At 46.4% G+C, this 18066-nt stretch overlaps 1 protein-coding gene across 1 annotated transcript in view; it reads right to left on the bottom strand.

Moving 5' to 3' along the window:
- Positions 1 to 17378, bottom strand: part of cnga3a (cyclic nucleotide gated channel subunit alpha 3a) — a 57381-nt gene extending 40003 nt beyond the window's left edge. The window contains exons 1-3 of the mRNA XM_070891611.1: positions 17278 to 17378; positions 14457 to 14573; positions 13425 to 13604 (exon numbers count right to left, since the gene is read on the bottom strand). Coding sequence (XP_070747712.1) covers positions 13425 to 13604; positions 14457 to 14573; positions 17278 to 17378 — 398 coding nt within the window. The remainder of the gene's footprint in view (positions 1 to 13424; positions 13605 to 14456; positions 14574 to 17277) is intronic.
- Positions 17379 to 18066: the final 688 nt, after the last annotated feature.

Raw genomic sequence — 18066 nt, 5'->3', positions numbered from 1 at the left:
ATTTCCACCACCGTGGTGGGCAATGGCAGCCTACTGAGAGCATCGGCACAGTTTTCTGTGCCTGGCCTGTGGCGGATGGCGTAGTTGTATGCGGACAACGTGAGCGCCCAGCTCTGGATACGGGCCGATGCATTAGTATTTATCCCCTTACTCTCGGAAAACAGGGATATGAGTGGCTTATGGTCAGTTTCCAATTCAAATTTTGGCCCAAACAGGTATTGATGCATTTTCTTTACCCCATAGACACATGCGAACACTTCTTTTTCAATCATGCTGTAGGCTCTCTTGGCCTTAGACAGACTCCTGGATGCATTAGCAACCGGTTGCAATTTCCCAAATTCATTAGCTTGTTGCAATACACACCCGACGCCGTACGACGACGCATCACATGCTAGTACCAAACGCTTACATGGATCATACAACACAAGAAATTTGTTTGAGCATAACATTTTTCTGGCTTTTACAAAGTCATTTTCTTGGCTTTTGCCCCATACCCATTCGTCCCCTTTATGCAGTAAGGCGTGCAGTGGTTCTAACAGTGTGCTGAGACCCGGTAAGAAGTTACTGAAGTAGTTCAGGAGTCCCAGCTCCGTCACATTCTGTGGCCTCGGTGCGTTCTCGATTGCCTCTGTCTTTGAATCGGTGGGCCTGATGCCGTCCACCGCGATCCTCCTCCCCAGGAACTCCACTTCAGGCACCAAGAAAACGCACTTCGAGGTTTTAACCTGAGCCCCACGCAGTTGAGTCGACTAAGAACCTCCTCCAGATTCTGAAAATGCTCGACTGTGTCGCGACCTGTAAAGAAGATGTCGTCCTGGAAGACCACCGTGCGCGGGACCGACTTCAGTAAGCTTTCATGTTTCTCTGGAAAATCGCCACGGCTGATCGAATTCCAAATGGGCATGTATTATAAATGAAGAGACCTTTGTGTGTGTTGATGCAGGTGAGGCCCTTCGATGATTCTTCTAGCTCCTGCGCATGTAGGTTGAGGTCAAGTCCAGTTTCGTGAACGTCTTTCCTCCCACCAGCGTAGCAAAGAGGTCATGGTAGTGGGTATTGATCCTGCAGAGAGAAACGATTAATAGTTACTTTGTAATCACCACAGATTCTGACGGTGCCATCTCCCTTGAGGATTGAATTTGATCGGTGAAATGATGCCTTCTCGTTGCAGCCGGTCTAGCTCGATCTCTACCCTTTCTCTCATCATGTACAGTACTGCTCTCGCCTTGTGATGAATGGGTCACGCCCCCGGAATTAGGTAGATCTGCAATTTTGCTCCTTAGAATTTCCCGACGCCTGGTTCGAACAGCAAAGGGAACCTGTTTAAGACCTGGGCACACGAAGTGTCGTCAGCGGGCGAGAGCGCTCGGACGTCATCCCAGTTCTAGCATTTCTTACCCAGCCAGCTCCTGCCGAGCAGCGTGGGACCATCGCCCGGTACCACCCAGAGTGGTAGCTTGTGCACCGCTCCATCGTAGGAGACCTTTTCAGTAGCACTGCTGATTACAGGAATCAGTTCCTTTGTGCAAGTTCTTAGTTTTGTGTGAATGGGAGTCAAGACTGGCCTTAAGGCCTTACTGCACCACAATTTTTCGAAAGTCTTTTTGCTCATGATGGTCTGGCTCGCGCCCGTGTCCAGCTCCATTGAAACTGGGAGTCCATTTAGTTCAACATTCAGCAATATCGGGGGACACTTTGTGGTAAATGTGTGTACCCCATATACTTCTGTCTCCTCGGTCTGAGGCTCTGGTTCATCGTGATCCGCCGTGGATCTGTCCTCCTCTGCAACATGGTGGTTTGTAGGATTAACAGGATTTGAAGCTTGCCTGCACATACGTTGGAGGTGTCGCATTGTTCCACAGCCCTTGCAAATGTACCCTTTGAAGCGGCATGAATGGAAACGATGATCACCCCCGCAGCGCCAACAAGGTGTTAATGGCCTTGTATTCATCACCCTTGATAGTGGACTCTGAGACATCTGCGGACGTGCAGCTGCAGGCATGTGGGGCCTGCCCTGTACGATGCGATTTGAAAACAACATCACTTTGTTCACAGTACTTGCAACAGCACTCGTGTGCTGAGAGATTTGCTTAGTATTGTCACTGGTGGCAATGAACGCCTGGGCTATCGCTATGGCCTTACTCAAGGTTGGGGTCTCTACAGTCAAAAGTTTGCGAATTATCATTTCGTGGCTGTTGCCAAGCACAAAAAAGTCTCTGAGCATGTGCTCCAAATGTCCTTCAAATTCGCAATGTCCTGCAAGGCGTCTTAGCTCGGCGACATAACTCGCCACTTCCTGGTCTTAAGACCGTTTGTAGGTGTAGAACCAGTACCTCACCATCAGAACGCTTTCCTTTGGGTTCAAATGCTCCCGGACCAGTGTGCACAAATCGTCGTACGATTTCTCTATGGGTTTCGCTGGAGCAAGCAGATTTTTCGTGAGGCCATACGTTGGTGCCCCGCAGACGGTGAGGAGAATCGTCCTTCGTTTGGCAGCGTTCGCGTCTCCTTCCAGCTCGTTGGCCATGAAGTATTGGTCGAGTCGCTCCACGAAGTTTTCCCAATCATCTCCCTCCGAGAATTTCTCCAGGATGCCCATTGTTCTCTGCATCTTTGGGTTCGTTATCTGTATCTCGTCACCAGTTGTTATGTATGAAGAAAGAGTCTGACTGGATACTGTGAGCCCAAAGTAAAATGTGACCATAGTCTTTTATTGCAGGACACCAGAGTGCCTCTCCAACCTGTGAGGCCTCCTTAAGTACCTGTGCTCCCAAGGGGATGAGCCCTCTGGTGGCTGTACAGGGTATATACAAGTTTACATATATAACAATAGTGATATAGACATGTCTGTCAAGCAGGAGACGACCATGGGGTATGAATTCTTTGGCACCTGGTTTTGAGCACAAAGGCAGTGATGCTTCCTCAATGGGTTCCTCAACTGGTAGGCCGGATGTCGGCCCCAAAGTTGGCCTCAATAATATTACTTGGCCAGCTGCCGATAAGTCGCGACTCCACAGACTGCTCGCCCATTTGAAGAAATGAATTTTGGGCCGATTGCCTCTCTGGCAGCGATCCAAAGTTAAGTCCCAAGGGTGGGGCAGGGTGGCGGGCAGGGTTATTTTTTTTTTAATTATTCGTTCATGGGATGCTGGCAAGGCTAGCATTTATTGCCCATCCCTAATTGCCCCCGAGAAGATGGTGGTGAGCCGCCTTCTTGAACCACTGCACTCTGTGTGGTGAAGGTGCTCTCAAAGTGCTCGGTTGTAGCGGTTTGGCACAACTGAGCGGCCTGCTTGGCCATTTCAGAAGGTAATTAAGGGTCAACCACATTGCTGTGGGTCTGGAGTCACAGAAAGGCCCAGACCGGGTAAGGACATTCGTGAACCAGATGGGTTTTTCCGACAGTTTCATGGTCACCATTACTGATATTAACTTTTTCTTGCAGATTTATTTAATTAATTTAATTTAAATTCACCAGCTGCCATGGTGGGATTTGAACTCAGGGCTCTAGATTATTAGTCCAGGCCTCTGGATTACTATCCAGTAACATGCTTGACAAATCTTCTGAAATTTTTTGAGGATGTAACTAGTAGAGTGGACAAGGGAGAACCAGTGGATGTGGTGTATTTGTACTTTCAAAAGGCATTTGACAAGGTCCCACACAAGAGATTGGTATTGGGGATAATGTATTGACGTGGATAGAGAATTGGTTGGCAGACAAGAAGCAGAGAGTCGGGATAAACGGGTCCTTTTCGGAATGGGAGGCAGTGACGAGTGGAGTGCCACAGGGCTCAGTGCTGGGACCCCAGCTCTTTACGTTATACATTAGTGATTTGGATGAAGGAATTGAATGTAATATCTCCAGTTTGCAGTTGACACTAAACTGGGTGGTGGTGTGAGCTGTGAGGAGGATGCTAAGAGGCTGCAGGGTGATTTGGACAGGTTGGGTGAGTGGGCAAATGCATGTCAGATCCAGTATAATACGGATAAATGTGAGGTTATCCACTTTGATGGCAGAAACACGAGGGCAGAATATTATTTGAATGGTGGCAGATTAGGAAAAGGGGAGGAGCAACGAGACCTGAGTGTCATGGTACATCAGTCATTGAAAGTTGGCATGCAGGTGCAGCAGGCGGTGAAGAAGGCAAATGGCATGTTGGCCTTCATAGCTAGGGGATTTGAGTATAGGAGCAGGGAGATCTTACTGCAATTGTACAGCGCCTTGGTGAGGCCTCACCTGGAATATTGTGTTCAGTTTTGGTCTCCTAATCTGAGGAAGGATGTTCTTGTTATTGAGGGAGTGCAGCGAAGGTTCACCAGACTGATTCCAGGGCTGGCTGGACTGACATATGAGGAGAGACTGGATCAACTGGGCCTTTATACACTGGAGTTTAGAAGGATGAGAGGGGATCTCATAGAAACGTATAAGGTTCTGACGGGACAGGACAGGTTAAATGCGGGAAGAATGTTCCCGATGTTGGGGAAGTCCAGAACCAGGGGACACAGTCTTAGAATAAGGGGCAGGCCATTTAGGACTGAGATGAGGAGGAACTTCTTCACTCAGAGTTGTTAACCTGTGGAATTCCCTACCGCAGAGAGTCGTTGATGCCAGTTCATTGGATATATTCAAGAGGGAGTTAGATATAGCCCTTACGGCTAAAGGGATCAAGGGGTATGGAGAGAAAGCGGGAAAGGGGTACTGAGGTGAATGATCAGCCATGATCATATTGAATGGTGGTGCAGGCTCGAAGGGCCGAATGGCCTACTCCTGCACCTATTTTCTATGTTTCTATAAACCATTATGCTACCGTACCCCAATGGTGTGTGTGGAGTCAGGGGGAGCACATTTGTTTTGAATTTTTTAAAAACACTTACCTTTTGGTCCCTGTTGCCTAGTGACCGCTTAAGAATCCCGCATGGAGCAGGTCAGGCTCTGATCTGCGACATTGAATATAGGCCAAGGGGCCTTAAACAGACGGGATTCCTCCTTATTTACATATGTAAGGGGACTCACGCCTGAAAAATCGCATGGCCCAATAGTGGTTTGGATGTCTTTCAGGCATCCTTTGGGTGCAAGGCATTAGTCCCTGAAATTGGCCCTCGTTCTACCCATTTTACACCCATAAACCGGGTGCAATGATGTCCAATTTCTACGCCTATTGGTCTATTTAGCTTGCCTATCCAATTATTCCTATTGTTTTCTGTAATATATTCCCTGCAGCATTTTAATAAGCGTAGATTAGAAATTTTGATCGATATTTGAATGGTTAACCCTTTCAAGCTCCATTTCTGAATGTACTATTTTTACACAGCGTTAATCCATGGGAATATATTATACAGGTTGGAACTCCCTTATCCGGACCCCCCGGAACCTGGTCTGCTCTGGATAAGGGATTTTTCTGAACGAGGGGTCTTGTGTTAAATTGGATGGTACAGGTACTGAGCAAGAAGATATCGGGGCTGGCTGGCTTGGGTCTGGGAGTGCGGCAGAGAGATCATGGGGGGGGGAGTGGTGGATCACGGGGTCAGGCCAGTGATTGCGGGAATGGGCAGCGAGAAAGGACTTCAATTTGTTCATGTCGGAGTTCTGCGCATGCGCTACCTGGTGGCCGGGAATGGTTCTGGATGAGGGGTGGTACCGGATAGGGAGTTCTGGATAAGAGAGGTTCAACCTGTATATCAATACGTATAACCTTTGTAAAATCCATATTAAATAAGCAAATCCATCATTTATCCATATTGTTTAATCCAGTGAAATGATTGGATTTTAGATCGATTGATATTTCTCTAAACATTATGCATTCTCCCCATCCCATAAATAATGGGGTTGTAATGTCCTTACTCAATACTGCAAATCAACACGAGGCACATTCTGCAGACAAGGTCACTCTGTGACCTGAACCTTTATTCACAGGACCAAGAAGTGATGACCTTGCGTGGGACCTCCCTTTATATACCTGGATGACCAGTTGAGGAGTGTCTCCCACAAGTTTACCCCCTGTGGTCAAGGTGTGCATTTCTTAGGTGTATACAGTAGGCAGTGTTGTTATGAACATGCCATTGATGATTAGCACATCAACATCTTTGTTGGATACGACAGACTACCAATAATAATAATTTGAAGGTTACAGTTACATGAAGGTTACATACATGACATCACCTCCCCCCCAACGCCTTATGGGGTCAAAGATTAAAGTCTTTCAGGTGGTCGACGCTCTTTCGTGGAGCGCCGCAGTTAGGGCTCTGGTTGTTGAGCCTTGGCATGCGTCTCTGTCACCTGTGGTGATTCCCATCTTGTCCGGGCTGGCCGCAGGGACTGTGCATGCTGCTGAATGTTCTTGTTGCTCGTTCACTGGCAGTGGTGTGGGCAACATCTCATGATCTTCCTCAGGTTCCTCAGTATCCATGCTGAACCTTTTTTTTACTTGATCCACGCAAGGTCATCACTTCTTGGTCCTGTGAATAAAGGTTCAGGTCACAGAGTGACCTTGTCTGCAGAATGTGCCTCGTGTTGATTTGCAGTATTGAGTAAGGACATTACAACCCCATTATTTATGGGATGGGGAGAATGCATAATGTTTAGAGAAATATCAATCGATCTAAAATCCAATATGCTTGCGGCATATCTGTCCATTGTTAAGTCTGACCACTATGACCCTATTCCCCTCTTTGCTAATTACAGTACCCTCAAGCCACTTGGGCCCCAAAACGTGATTAAGAACAAATACAGGGTCATCGATTTCTATACATCTCCCCTTTGAGTTATGGTCATGGCACTCATTTTGGGACTGGCGCTTGCCCTCAACAATCTCTGACAGGACAGGATGAATGAGGGACAGCCGAGTTTTAAGTATACCTTTCATGAGTAATTCCGTGGACGGGACTCCCGTGAGTGAATACGGTGACCGATAGGCCAGCAGGAGGCGCGATAGGCGGCATTGAAGTGAGGGTCCTTGAATCCGGAGCATGCTCTGTTTTATGATTTGGATCGCACGTTCCGCCTGGCCATTGGAAGCCGGCTTGAATGGTGCCGTCCTGACATGTTTGATGCCATTACCCGACATGAACTCCCGGAATTCATAGCTAATGAAACACGGGCCGTTGTCGCTAACAAGGATGTCCGGCAAGCCGTGGGTCGCAAAGACCGCATGCAGACTCTCCACGGTGGTGGATGTCGTGCACGAATTCAATATGATGCACTCGATCCATTTCGAGTACGCATCAACAACAATGAGGAACATCTTTCCCATGAACGGGCCCGCGTAGTCTACGTGAATACGTGACCATGGCCTGGTGGGCCAGGGACATGGGCTGAGTGGGGCCTCCCTGGGGGCATTGCCCAGCTGGGCACACGTCGTGCACCTGCGAACACAGTGTTCCAGGTCTGAGTCAATTCCCGGCCACCATACATGTGACTGGGCAATGACTTCCATTAGCACGATGCCTGGGTGCTCGCTGTGGAGTTCCCTGATGAATTCTTCCCTTCCCTTCTGGGGCATGGCTTAGATGGAGAGCTCATCCATATCTGTGAAACGGTCTGACCTCCTCAGGGCATGCTCCGTGTGCGGGCGCCCAATCCCCAATCAGGACACATTTCTTAATTAAGGATAGGAGGGGATCTCTGTTGGTCCAGATTTTGATCTGGCGGGCTGTGATGGGGGAGCCTGAGCTGTCAAAGGGTTCAACGGCCATGACCATCTCAGCGCTTTGCTCCGCTGCCCCCTCAGTGGTGGCCAGTGGAAGCCTACTGAGAGCATCAGCGCAATTTTCGGTGCCTGGCCAGTGCGGTATGGTGTAGTCATATGCAGCCAGCGTGAGAGCCCATCGCTGTATGCGAGCTAACGCATGGGCATTGACAGCTTTGCTGTCTGACAACAGGGATGTTAACGGCTTGTGGTCCGTTTCTAACTCGAACCTTCTACAAAAAAGGTACTGGTGCGTCTTTTTCACCCCGTAGACACATGCGAGTGCTTCCTTTTCAACCATCCCATACCCCCGTTCTGCTTGGGAGAGCGACCTAGAGGCATAAGTTGGAGTTGGCCCTCAGCATTACTCTGCTGCAACATGCACCCAACCCCATAGGATGATGTATCACATGTCAAAACCAATTTCTTACACAGGTTGTACAGAGTCAACAGCTTTTTAGAACAAAGCAGGTTCCACGCCCGATTGAAGGCCCGTTCCTGACAGTCCCCCCCAAAACCAATCGCAACCCTTACGCAGGAGCACGTGTAGCGGCTCCAACAATGTGCTTAAGTTTGGCAGAAAGTTCCCGAAATAGTTCAAGAGTCCCAGAAATGAACGCAACTCCAATGTGTTGCCGGGCCTGGGCACACGACGAATCGCCTCAGTTTTGGATTCGGTAGGCCGGATCCCGTCTGCGGCAACCCTCCTGCCCAAAAACTCGATCACTGGGGCCAAAAACACACACTTGAACTTTTTTAGTCGCAGGCCTACCTGGTCCAGTCGGCATAGCACCTCCTCCAGGTTGTGGAGGTGTTCCTCGGTGTCTCGACCCATGATAAGGATGTCGTCCTGAAATATGATTGTTCCGGGATGGATTTGAGCAGGCTTTACATGTTCCTTTGAAAGATAGCGGCTGCTGATCGAATGCCAAATGGACACCTGTTGTAGACAAACAGCCCCTTGTGTGTGGTGATGGTGGTCAGTAGCTTGGATTCTTCGGCCAGTTCCTGGGTCATGTAGGCCGAAGTGAGGTCCAACTTGGTGAGCAGCTTGCTGCCTGCCAGCATGGCAAAAAGATCCTCCGTTCTTGGAAGCGGGTATTGGTCTTGTAGTGACACTCGGTTGATAGTGGCCTTGTAGTCGCCACAGATCCTGACCGAGCTATCCGTTTTTAGGACAGGGGCTTGCCCAGTCGCTGAATTCAACAGGCGAAATTATGCCCTCTCTTAGCAACCTGTCCAACTCACTCTCAATTTTCTCCTGCATCACATACGGCACAGCTCTGGCTTTGTGGTGCACTGGTCTGGCGTCCGGGGTAATGCGTATCACTACTTTGGTACCTTTGAAAGTCCAGACACCAGGTTGAAATAGTGACTCAAATTTCTGCAGGACCTGTGAGCATGAACTTCGCTCCACAGATGAAATGGTGTGCACATCCCCCCATTTCCAGTTCATCTTGGCTAGCCAGCTCCTCCCCAAAAGCGCGGGACCATTTCCCGGGACGATCCAGAGTGGCAGCCGGTTCTCTGATCCATTATGTGTGACCACCAACATTGCACTGCCTAGCACTGGGATGATCTCTTTGGTGTAAGTCCGTAATTGCGTGTCAATGTGTTCTAGTTTGGGTTTGCTAGTTCTGAGTGGCCATAGTTTCTCGAATTGTTGGACACTCATAAGTGACTAGCTGGCTCCTATATCCAGCTCCATGCATACCGGGATGCCGTTTAATAGGACTTTCATCATCATTGGTGGCGTTTTGGTATATGAGCTGTGGATGTTTGCCACATGAACCCGCTGAGCTTCAACGTCCATTGCTTTGTCCCAAGCATCAATCTGCCTTGCAGACCCCTCTTCTGGTTCATCTGCTTCGCTGCGGGCTTCCTGCACATTCTGGCTAAATGTCCACTGAAGTTACAATTTCTACAGATAAATTGTTGAAACCTACAGGTTTTTGCAGCATGTCTGCCCCCGCACCTCCAGCATGAGCTGAGATCATTGTGAACAAAAGGGTTGTTACCAGGCATTCCTCTCTGATTGTCTCTTTGATTACTCTTGAGCACTCTGTTAATGGGTGTCAATGGCCCCATCCCGGGACGCATTGTCCGCCGTGATGGCGTAAATGTCCGTTCAACCTGCCATTGTCTCTGTTATGGTGTCGAATTGCCCTTGCCTGCCTACAGGGTTCTGAGTCGCGTTTACAATGTTAACTCCCTGATCCATCGCCATGTTGGAAGCAGAGTTGCGTGCATATATTGGTTTCCTCCTCCCCCGCCATGAAGGTCAGAGCCGTCAACGCCGCCGCTTCCGAGGTCAAGTCCTTGGTCTCAATTAGGTTTCTGAAAATCCTGGCATGACCAATGCCCTCAATAATGAAATCCCTTAACATCTCCCCCCTGAACTTACAGAGGATGGCCAAGCGCCGAAGGTCCGCAACGAATGCTCTGTCTGTCCTGACGCCGGTGTGTATAGAATCGGTGTCGGGCCATGTGTATACTGCTCGCCAGTTTGAGGTGCTCACCGATCAGTTTGCTGAGCTCTTCAAAGGTTTTGTCCGCCGGCTTCTCGGGTGCGAGCAGGTCTTTCAGCGCGTACGTCTTAGGTCCACAGCTGGTCAGTAGATGCGCCCTTCGCTTGTCAGCCGCTGCATCTCCCAGCCAGACCTTCATGACAAAGCTCTTCTGGAGCCTCTCAACGAAATCGTCCCAGTCCTCACCAACACAATACCGTTCCTCTGTGCTACCGGTGGCCATTCTCGTGAGTCGTTGATTCCCGTTTCTCATCGCCAAATGTAATGCCCTTACACACTACTATAAATTCACATGAGGCACATTCTGCAGACAAGGTCACTCTGTGACCTGAACCTTTATTCACAGGACCAAGAAGTGATGACCCTGCGTGGGACCTTCCTTTATATACCTGGATGACAAGGTGAGGAGTGTCTCCCACAAGTTTACCCCCTGTGGTCAAGCTGTGCATTTCTTAGGTGTATACAGTATGCAGTGTTGTTATGAAGATTACAGTTACATGAAGGTTACATACATGACAGGCGTCACAGGAGGCAGAGAGATTACTGATCCAGTCTTGATTTAAAGCTCGCACTCTGCTCCAGCATACCCAAAGCTGATCAGCAGGGGGCGCTCATGGCCTTTCAAAGAGAGGCAGCAGCAAGAGCATGTCTTCCTGAAAAGGATGCCACAAATCAGTCTCTTTCCCTCATTTTCTTATATATTTTTTTCCGTTCTTTACTTTGGAGGTGATCCCAGTTTTCAATAAACGCAAAGCAGTCCATTCATGCCGGAGCAAAGCAGATTTCCAAGATGTTGCAGAGTATTTGGCATCTACTGCAACACGCTTCAGTCTCAATAAATGTCCACTTGATCCGAACACAATTCTCATCGGAGTATAATATCAATGATTTTCATTCACTTCTGCTAAATAGACCTTCTGTGATCCAAGGGTAATCCTGTTCCAATTGCACAGTTGCTTGACAGATCAGCAATACGTTTTTAGGGATAAGGATTCAGCTGCACTAATAAAGGACGAGCGAGGATTGATTAATAACTCCGCCGGGGATGCAGCAGGTTCTGACTAGGATTAATGCGGTGAAACAGAAGATTACTCATTCGTCTTCCTTGTTGTTGCAATTGTTGACTTTGAAATTTGTCAGGAAACCATAGCGGCAGCATTTTAGAATATAAGGACATGATAAAAAAATGCAACCACTTGAAATTGCCAGTTATGTAGTGGCAATTCAGAATTTGACACCGGTAGCTTTGACTTCAATACTGTTGTACAGCAGGCAGACAGTAAAGTAAAACTTTTAATCTGCACACCTGCAAGCCAGTAAAACCTGCCAATTGCTCTTTCCTACTGAGAACATAAGAACATAAGGAATAAGAGCAGGAGTAGGCCATAAGGCCCCTCGAGCCTGCTCCACCATTTAATATCATGACTGATCCGATCATGGACTCAGGTCCACTTCCCTGCCCGCTCCCCATAATCCCTTATCTCCTTATCATTTAAGAAACTGTCTATTTCTGTCTTAAATTTATTTAATGTCCCAGCTTCCACAACTCTCTGAGGCAGCGAATTCCACAAATTAACAAAGCTTTGAGAGAAGAAATTTCTCCTCATCTCAGTTTTAGCACTTAGCTATTAGGCATATTTTCCAAAAGTGCACCAATAGTAGGTAGCTGTACGGTTCATGATCTACATTTCTAAACCATTATTTTTAAATACAGGTGTGAATTTAACTGTTACAATAAATTTAGGAATGCAGGAAATTTTAGGACATGACCATTCGGCCCAGCAAACATACCCTTTTTTGGCAGATTTCAAATCCATTTTCTGCTCTCACAGATATCAAACAATTCTTTCTATCTCCAGAAACATATCTGGTTGCCTCTTGATTCCCACTTCTACTATTTGCTTCAGTAGTCTTCCTTGGTAACTCATTCCATATATCCATTACCCTTAGTGTGAAATAGTTCTGCCTGAATTCCCTTATTTGCTTCTAACTTTCTAAATTGATGTTATGTCTCCTAGCTTTTTAACCCCTTGCCAGTGTGAAAGGTTGGAAAATTGTGGGGAACGTGCTCATGATTTCCTGATAGGTGCAGCTCCCTACTAGTGACGCACATTTTGAAAACCACCATTAATATGCCAAAAAGCTAAAAAGCAAGAAAGAGCAGTCAGCATGTTTTACTGGTTTGTGAATGTACAGATTCATAACTGTGTTGAGTTATTAATCGTCGTTCTCGGTTAACATATTCCATGATTGGGGCATTATGGGGCTGTGGGTGCTGAGTCTCTGAATATATTTAAGGCTGAGATAGATAGACTTTTGCAGTCTAGGGGAATCAAGGGATATGGAGATCGGGTGGGAAAGTGGAGTTGAGGTCGATGATCAGCCATAAACTTATTGAATGATGGAGCAGGCTCAAAGAGCCAGAAGGCCTACTCCTGCTCCTATTTCTTATGTTCTTATGATTATGCTGACTTCTGATGGCATGATCTGAGCCTAGAAATTAGTGTTGGTAAGATTAGCAGTCAGATACTAACATGATTGTATGACATTGGCCTTTTTACAGATGCAGCAATGACATACGCCTTTGGCCGTGAATATCATCGACAGCTCTAGGCCTTGAGCTCAATGTTTGGCATCCGTGAGGGGCAGATTGAGAGCAACTGTCCCAGTTGTACTATATGTTTTCAGTCAACCAGCATAGAAATCATTAGTTCTGACATTCATGCCAACGTTTTTAATTAGAGTTTTATTTCTTATAGTTAAACACTGGCAACAGTAGGTGGGCTGAACTGGCTGTAGCAAATGCCACAAAATGGGAAATAAACAACCCAATAAGCAGTATGAAATATGAACAAACATGCTGGAAATACACAGCAAGTCAGGCAAGAAGAATCAATAAGCAGTATGGTTGCAGGATGTGGCATGGGTCACGCCAGGTTAGACTCAAATACATTCCAAACTGCTGACAGCATGAAGACCAGCCATGCAATTGGGCTGTTATACCTTGGCACCAATCTGGAATACATCAGTAAGCTCTATCTAGAGAATGCATTTTAGCCAACGCTAGTCCATAATTAAGGTCAGTACTGGAGAACAGACTGGCTTTCAAATACTTCATTTGGTTTGAAAACCACACTGGATTCGTGAGAACCTTTAGAGTCACCTTAACCAACCTTCCATAAGAGCTGCCGTGCTGGGGAGTGGAACTTACTTTTTACTCCTGCCTTGATGCCCCAGGTTGCCAACAGTGGACTGGGTGTTGCTCTCCCGACTTGACACATCCTTCATCTCAGGTCCGCGAAAGCGTTCCAAGAAAGAATCCGGTCTCTGGTCTTCATTGTGCACATGCTGAATTGTCCAGTCCCTCAGCAGGAGGATGAAATGAGATAACCTAGAGAAAGAGTTTGCGAGGTTACACATGCAGGGCAAAGTGTTTACACCCAGCTGTTGACATCACTGAACTCTCCAATGGCCCTTTCATCTCAATGCATTGCATTATACTAAATAGTACTTGGTTTAATATTTGTCTGTTACTTTAAAGAGGGCACGGTGTCAAGTACAAAGCATATATAATGTAAGATAAAAATAAAAACAGAAAGTGCTGGAAATACTCGGCGGGTCAGGCAGCATCTGTGGAGAGAGAAACAGAGTTAACATTTCCGGTCGATAACCCTTTGTCAGAACTTGAAAAAGTTAGAGATGTAACAGATTTTTAAGCACATTTAGTGGTAGGGAAAGGGGAGAGGGTAAGAAAGAATAAAAGGGAAGGTCTGTGATCGGATGGAAGGCAGGAGAGATTAAATGACAAAAGGTATGATGGTGCGAGGCAAAAGGAGATGGTAATGGGACAAGTTAAGAATCAAAAGATGAGTCTAGATGAGGTGTAAATGGGAATAGCAGAATTCCCATTTATAAATGTAGGATGTTATGTTAGGTAGGTTAGGCAGATATTATGGAGTTTTGCTTGATTATCAATGGCAAAGCCTTCAGCTTTAATATATTGCATTACAAATTATAGCAAACCATATTGAAAAGTAAAGGATGAGGAAAAAGAAATTTGGTAGTTAAAAATTTGAATTAATCGTATATATTAATTTTAGAAACAGAAATGACAGCACATAAGGAAACCATTTGGACATCCTTCATTATGCTGATTTAGGCCTCCCTCAAAGGCTGGCTTTATACAATCCCATTGAACCTGCTTTTTTTTAACCAGAGCAGTTTGTAGAGATGGTGTCACTACCTGGCTAGAGCTCCTCTGCCTGTGAAAGAACTGCGGCGAGATTCAGGCTGTCCTTTGGTCTCGACGGAGAGCACTCCCTGCAGCTCGGAGGATGTGTCCTCACACAACGAGTGAGTCCTGAGCAGCAAGCAATCAGAAATAAGGAGCATGGATTAGGGAATCATTCTCAAATTCAACGTACAACTGACACATTTTTCTCAGCTACCAGACCATCTTTCTTCGATGAAAAGTGAAATTTTTTAAAAAACAGTCGCAAATTGTGTTTGTTACGTTAGAAATGCCTCAAATGTCACACTGAGGTCGAAACAATCAATGAAATGGTAGGTTCGTTCACTTTTGGGTTCTTACTGACTGGATCCGCCAGTCCATGAAAAGCAGTACGGATTGTTTACAACTGAATTGTTAAGGCTGACAGGAAATTTAGCTGCTTCAATTACAGCAGTTTTTGTGCATTAGTATCTTGTCACACACATATACACATATACAAAGGCAAGAATTGCTCGTGAGAATACAAAGGCAAATAACAAAAGAAGATTCTGGGTATTTGGAATTGTCATGAGGAAAGGTTGAGGCAGTTAGCTTTGGAAAGGAGAAGACTTTGAATTTTCAAGCTTACAAAGGAAATTTGTAGGTAGAATGTCGGTTTCCATGGAAGGATAAACTAGATAGGCTGAATGGCCTGCCTTGGTATTATGGTTATAATATTTGTGAAGTGACAACGCTGATCCACGTCAAATTGTTCATCGTGGCAATGAGCTCAAATGCCAGAGAACATAAGATAAAAATGAGGGAATTAGGAGTATAAATGAAGTCAGGCAGATCATTTTCACCCACATGTTGAGAGACTTATGGAATAAGTTACCAGTGACAGCTAATAAAAGCAGTTTCAAGAGACAATTGGAGGATGTGTTTCTGGAGCGAGAAGAGGTATGCTGACGAGATGGCGGGACAAGTTCATTGGGCCTAAGGGCCCTTTCCTGTAACCAAAGATCCTTAATCTTTAAAGTTTAAAAGAGCAAAGGAAAGCCCTAGAACTCTTGAACAATAAAACATGCTGAATTAATATTGTTAGTTTTGGCAACCAACGAACAATTTATTGTTGGAGCTGCATTTTAACATGGACATTTTCCTGTTGGCTAACAATACAACCACTGACAGCAATGCAGTTCCATTTGGTGGGAGTGAGGCACTTCCATTCTAAGAACCTTGGCTTAATTGTCATTGGAATTCCAATATCCTTAGTAGCCAACGTTGCTGGTTCTAGCCAATCGAGCTGATGGATGGAGTATTCAACCTCATGTGGGAGGAGGAATTGCGAGGGAGTCTGATGACATGGGGCAACATTGGCAAGTGTTGTGGAAACATTCATGTCCAGAGATCATCCCAGCTGAAGGAGAAAGATTGTGAATATAACTCTAAAAATTAAGACAGAAATAAGCCAATGCCTTGCCTGCTGGCAGTAAATCCAGGCACTAGAAACTCTACTACCAAAAATTTTCCGTAGGACTTTCATCACGCAGCAGGTGACAGAGATGCAAGCTTCTCTGTGCCTTTTTAGAAGTCTTCTTACTTAGCACTAGTTCAAATCTAATGTAACATATCACAATAGTGTCTAGTTCATTTCAGCAATACGCAACATTGGAGCACAGACTTGCAATTACCGCCTTGTGACAGAAGAAAGCTCATACGTCTTTCCCAGAACAGCTCCGCAGGTCGGGGCTTCAAAAAGAGCTAAAGCATGCCACTGCAGCTTCCAGCGCGAGCTGACACAAATGTGCGACAGCTTCAAGGTGAGCGACTGGGTGATGTCATCAGGCTCGAGGTCGTCGTTTGGAGCGTGGGCAAGAACATCGGCGGGGCCCAGGTACAGCAGAGGAGTGGGAAGGTCGTGGCGGATTTGCGACGAGTGATCGGAGCGGAGGAGTGATGAGGGATCGTGGCTGAGATTTGGTGGGTGATCGTGGCGACGGTGTGGCGAGTGTTTTTGTGGCGGAGGAGCGGTGAAGAATCGTGACGGAGGTGCGGTGAATATTTGTGGCGGAGGAGCGGCGAGAAACCGTGGCGGAGGTGCGGCGAATGAGGGTACGGGGCCCAGAAGAGCCAAGGGCCCAAGGGCAGCCCTGTGATATGTGCGCGCACTAGGTCCGTGCAGCAGAGCAGATCTCCAGTCATCCTGGTTAACCCTTGCCACTGGATAAAGGCCTAGATCTGTCAAGCCTGTGTGGTGGCTGATGTGCAACGGTCACCACACAGTAAAAAAATCCACGCACAGGCATCTTCCATCCCCTCAACTGGAATTCAGGACTGGAACATCGGGTCCTTCATTGAAACATCTGTGAACTCACGTGGAAGCAAGTCACCCTCGTTTGAGGGACCGCCTATGAATATAAGAATAGCTAAAAGTAGCTACCATATGTCTCCAAAACCATTACAAACATCTTTCTGCAGTCACATAGACTTGACTTTCTAATTTACTTCCCTTCCACTCTTGGAAAAATAAAGCCGATTTGCGTGTAAAGCCATAAGTTATATTGGACCAGCTGAAGAAATTCTAATAAAGGTTATTTTGTATTGTGCATGGTCTTGATACTTAAAAAATATATTTACTTGATGCTAGCAGTCATTTGGATTTCAGGGAACTTCTTTGTATTCTTCCAAACAAGGAAACCAAATGAGAAAATCCTGAGTGGAGTCAGAGTTAACGGTTATGTTACCTGGCATTTTCCCATTGTATACATTTAGCTGTGGCATTTTCCCATTGTTTACATTTGGCTGTGGCATGAATAGGCTGAACAATGGAGGTGCAAAATGTTTAATGTACCTGCTGCTACCATTTTCTATCCTCTCCAGCTCATCGTCATTATTCCTGACCGAGAGTCTGTGAACGGCTGGATATGACTGCTGGGTGCTAATTGTAGCCATCTCTTACAGCACAAGTTTCATCTGCACCTGGTAAAAAAGATGGAGGAATCATCAGATCAACGCAATTCTGTGACTGTCACAACAGGAACTGACATTTTTAAGTAGGATCGTCGGAATTTTCCGCACAGAAGGAGGCCATTCGGCCCATCGTGTCTGCGCCGGCCGAAAAAGAGCTATCCAGCCTAATCCCACTTTCCAGCTCTTGGTCCGTAGCCTTGTAGGTTACGGCACTTCAAGTGCATTCAAGTACATTTTAAATGTAATGAGCATTTCTGCCTCTACCACCCTTTCAGGCAGTGAGTTCCAGACCCCCACCACCCTCTGGATGAAAAAAGTTCTCCTCAACTTCCCTCTAATCCTTTGACCAATTACTTTAAATCTATGCCCTTTGGTTATTGATCTCTCTGCTAGGGGAAATAGGCCCTTCCTAACCACTTTATCTCAGACCCTCATAATTTTATACACCTCAATCAAGTCCCCCCTCAGCCTCCTCTGTTCCAAAGAAAACAACCCCAGCCTATCCAATCTTTCTTCGTACCTAAAATTCTCCAGTCCTGGCAACATACTCGTAAATCTCCTCTGCACCCTCTCTAGTGCAATCCCATCTTTCCTGTAATGTGGTAACCAGAACTGCACACAGTACTCCAGCTGTGGCCTAACTAGAGTTTTATACAGTTCAACCATAACA

This window comes from Pristiophorus japonicus, chromosome 10, assembly GCF_044704955.1.
Source record: "Pristiophorus japonicus isolate sPriJap1 chromosome 10, sPriJap1.hap1, whole genome shotgun sequence".
NCBI classification, from domain to species: Eukaryota; Metazoa; Chordata; class Chondrichthyes; family Pristiophoridae; genus Pristiophorus; species Pristiophorus japonicus.
This window is presented reverse-complemented; position numbering and strand designations above follow the sequence as displayed.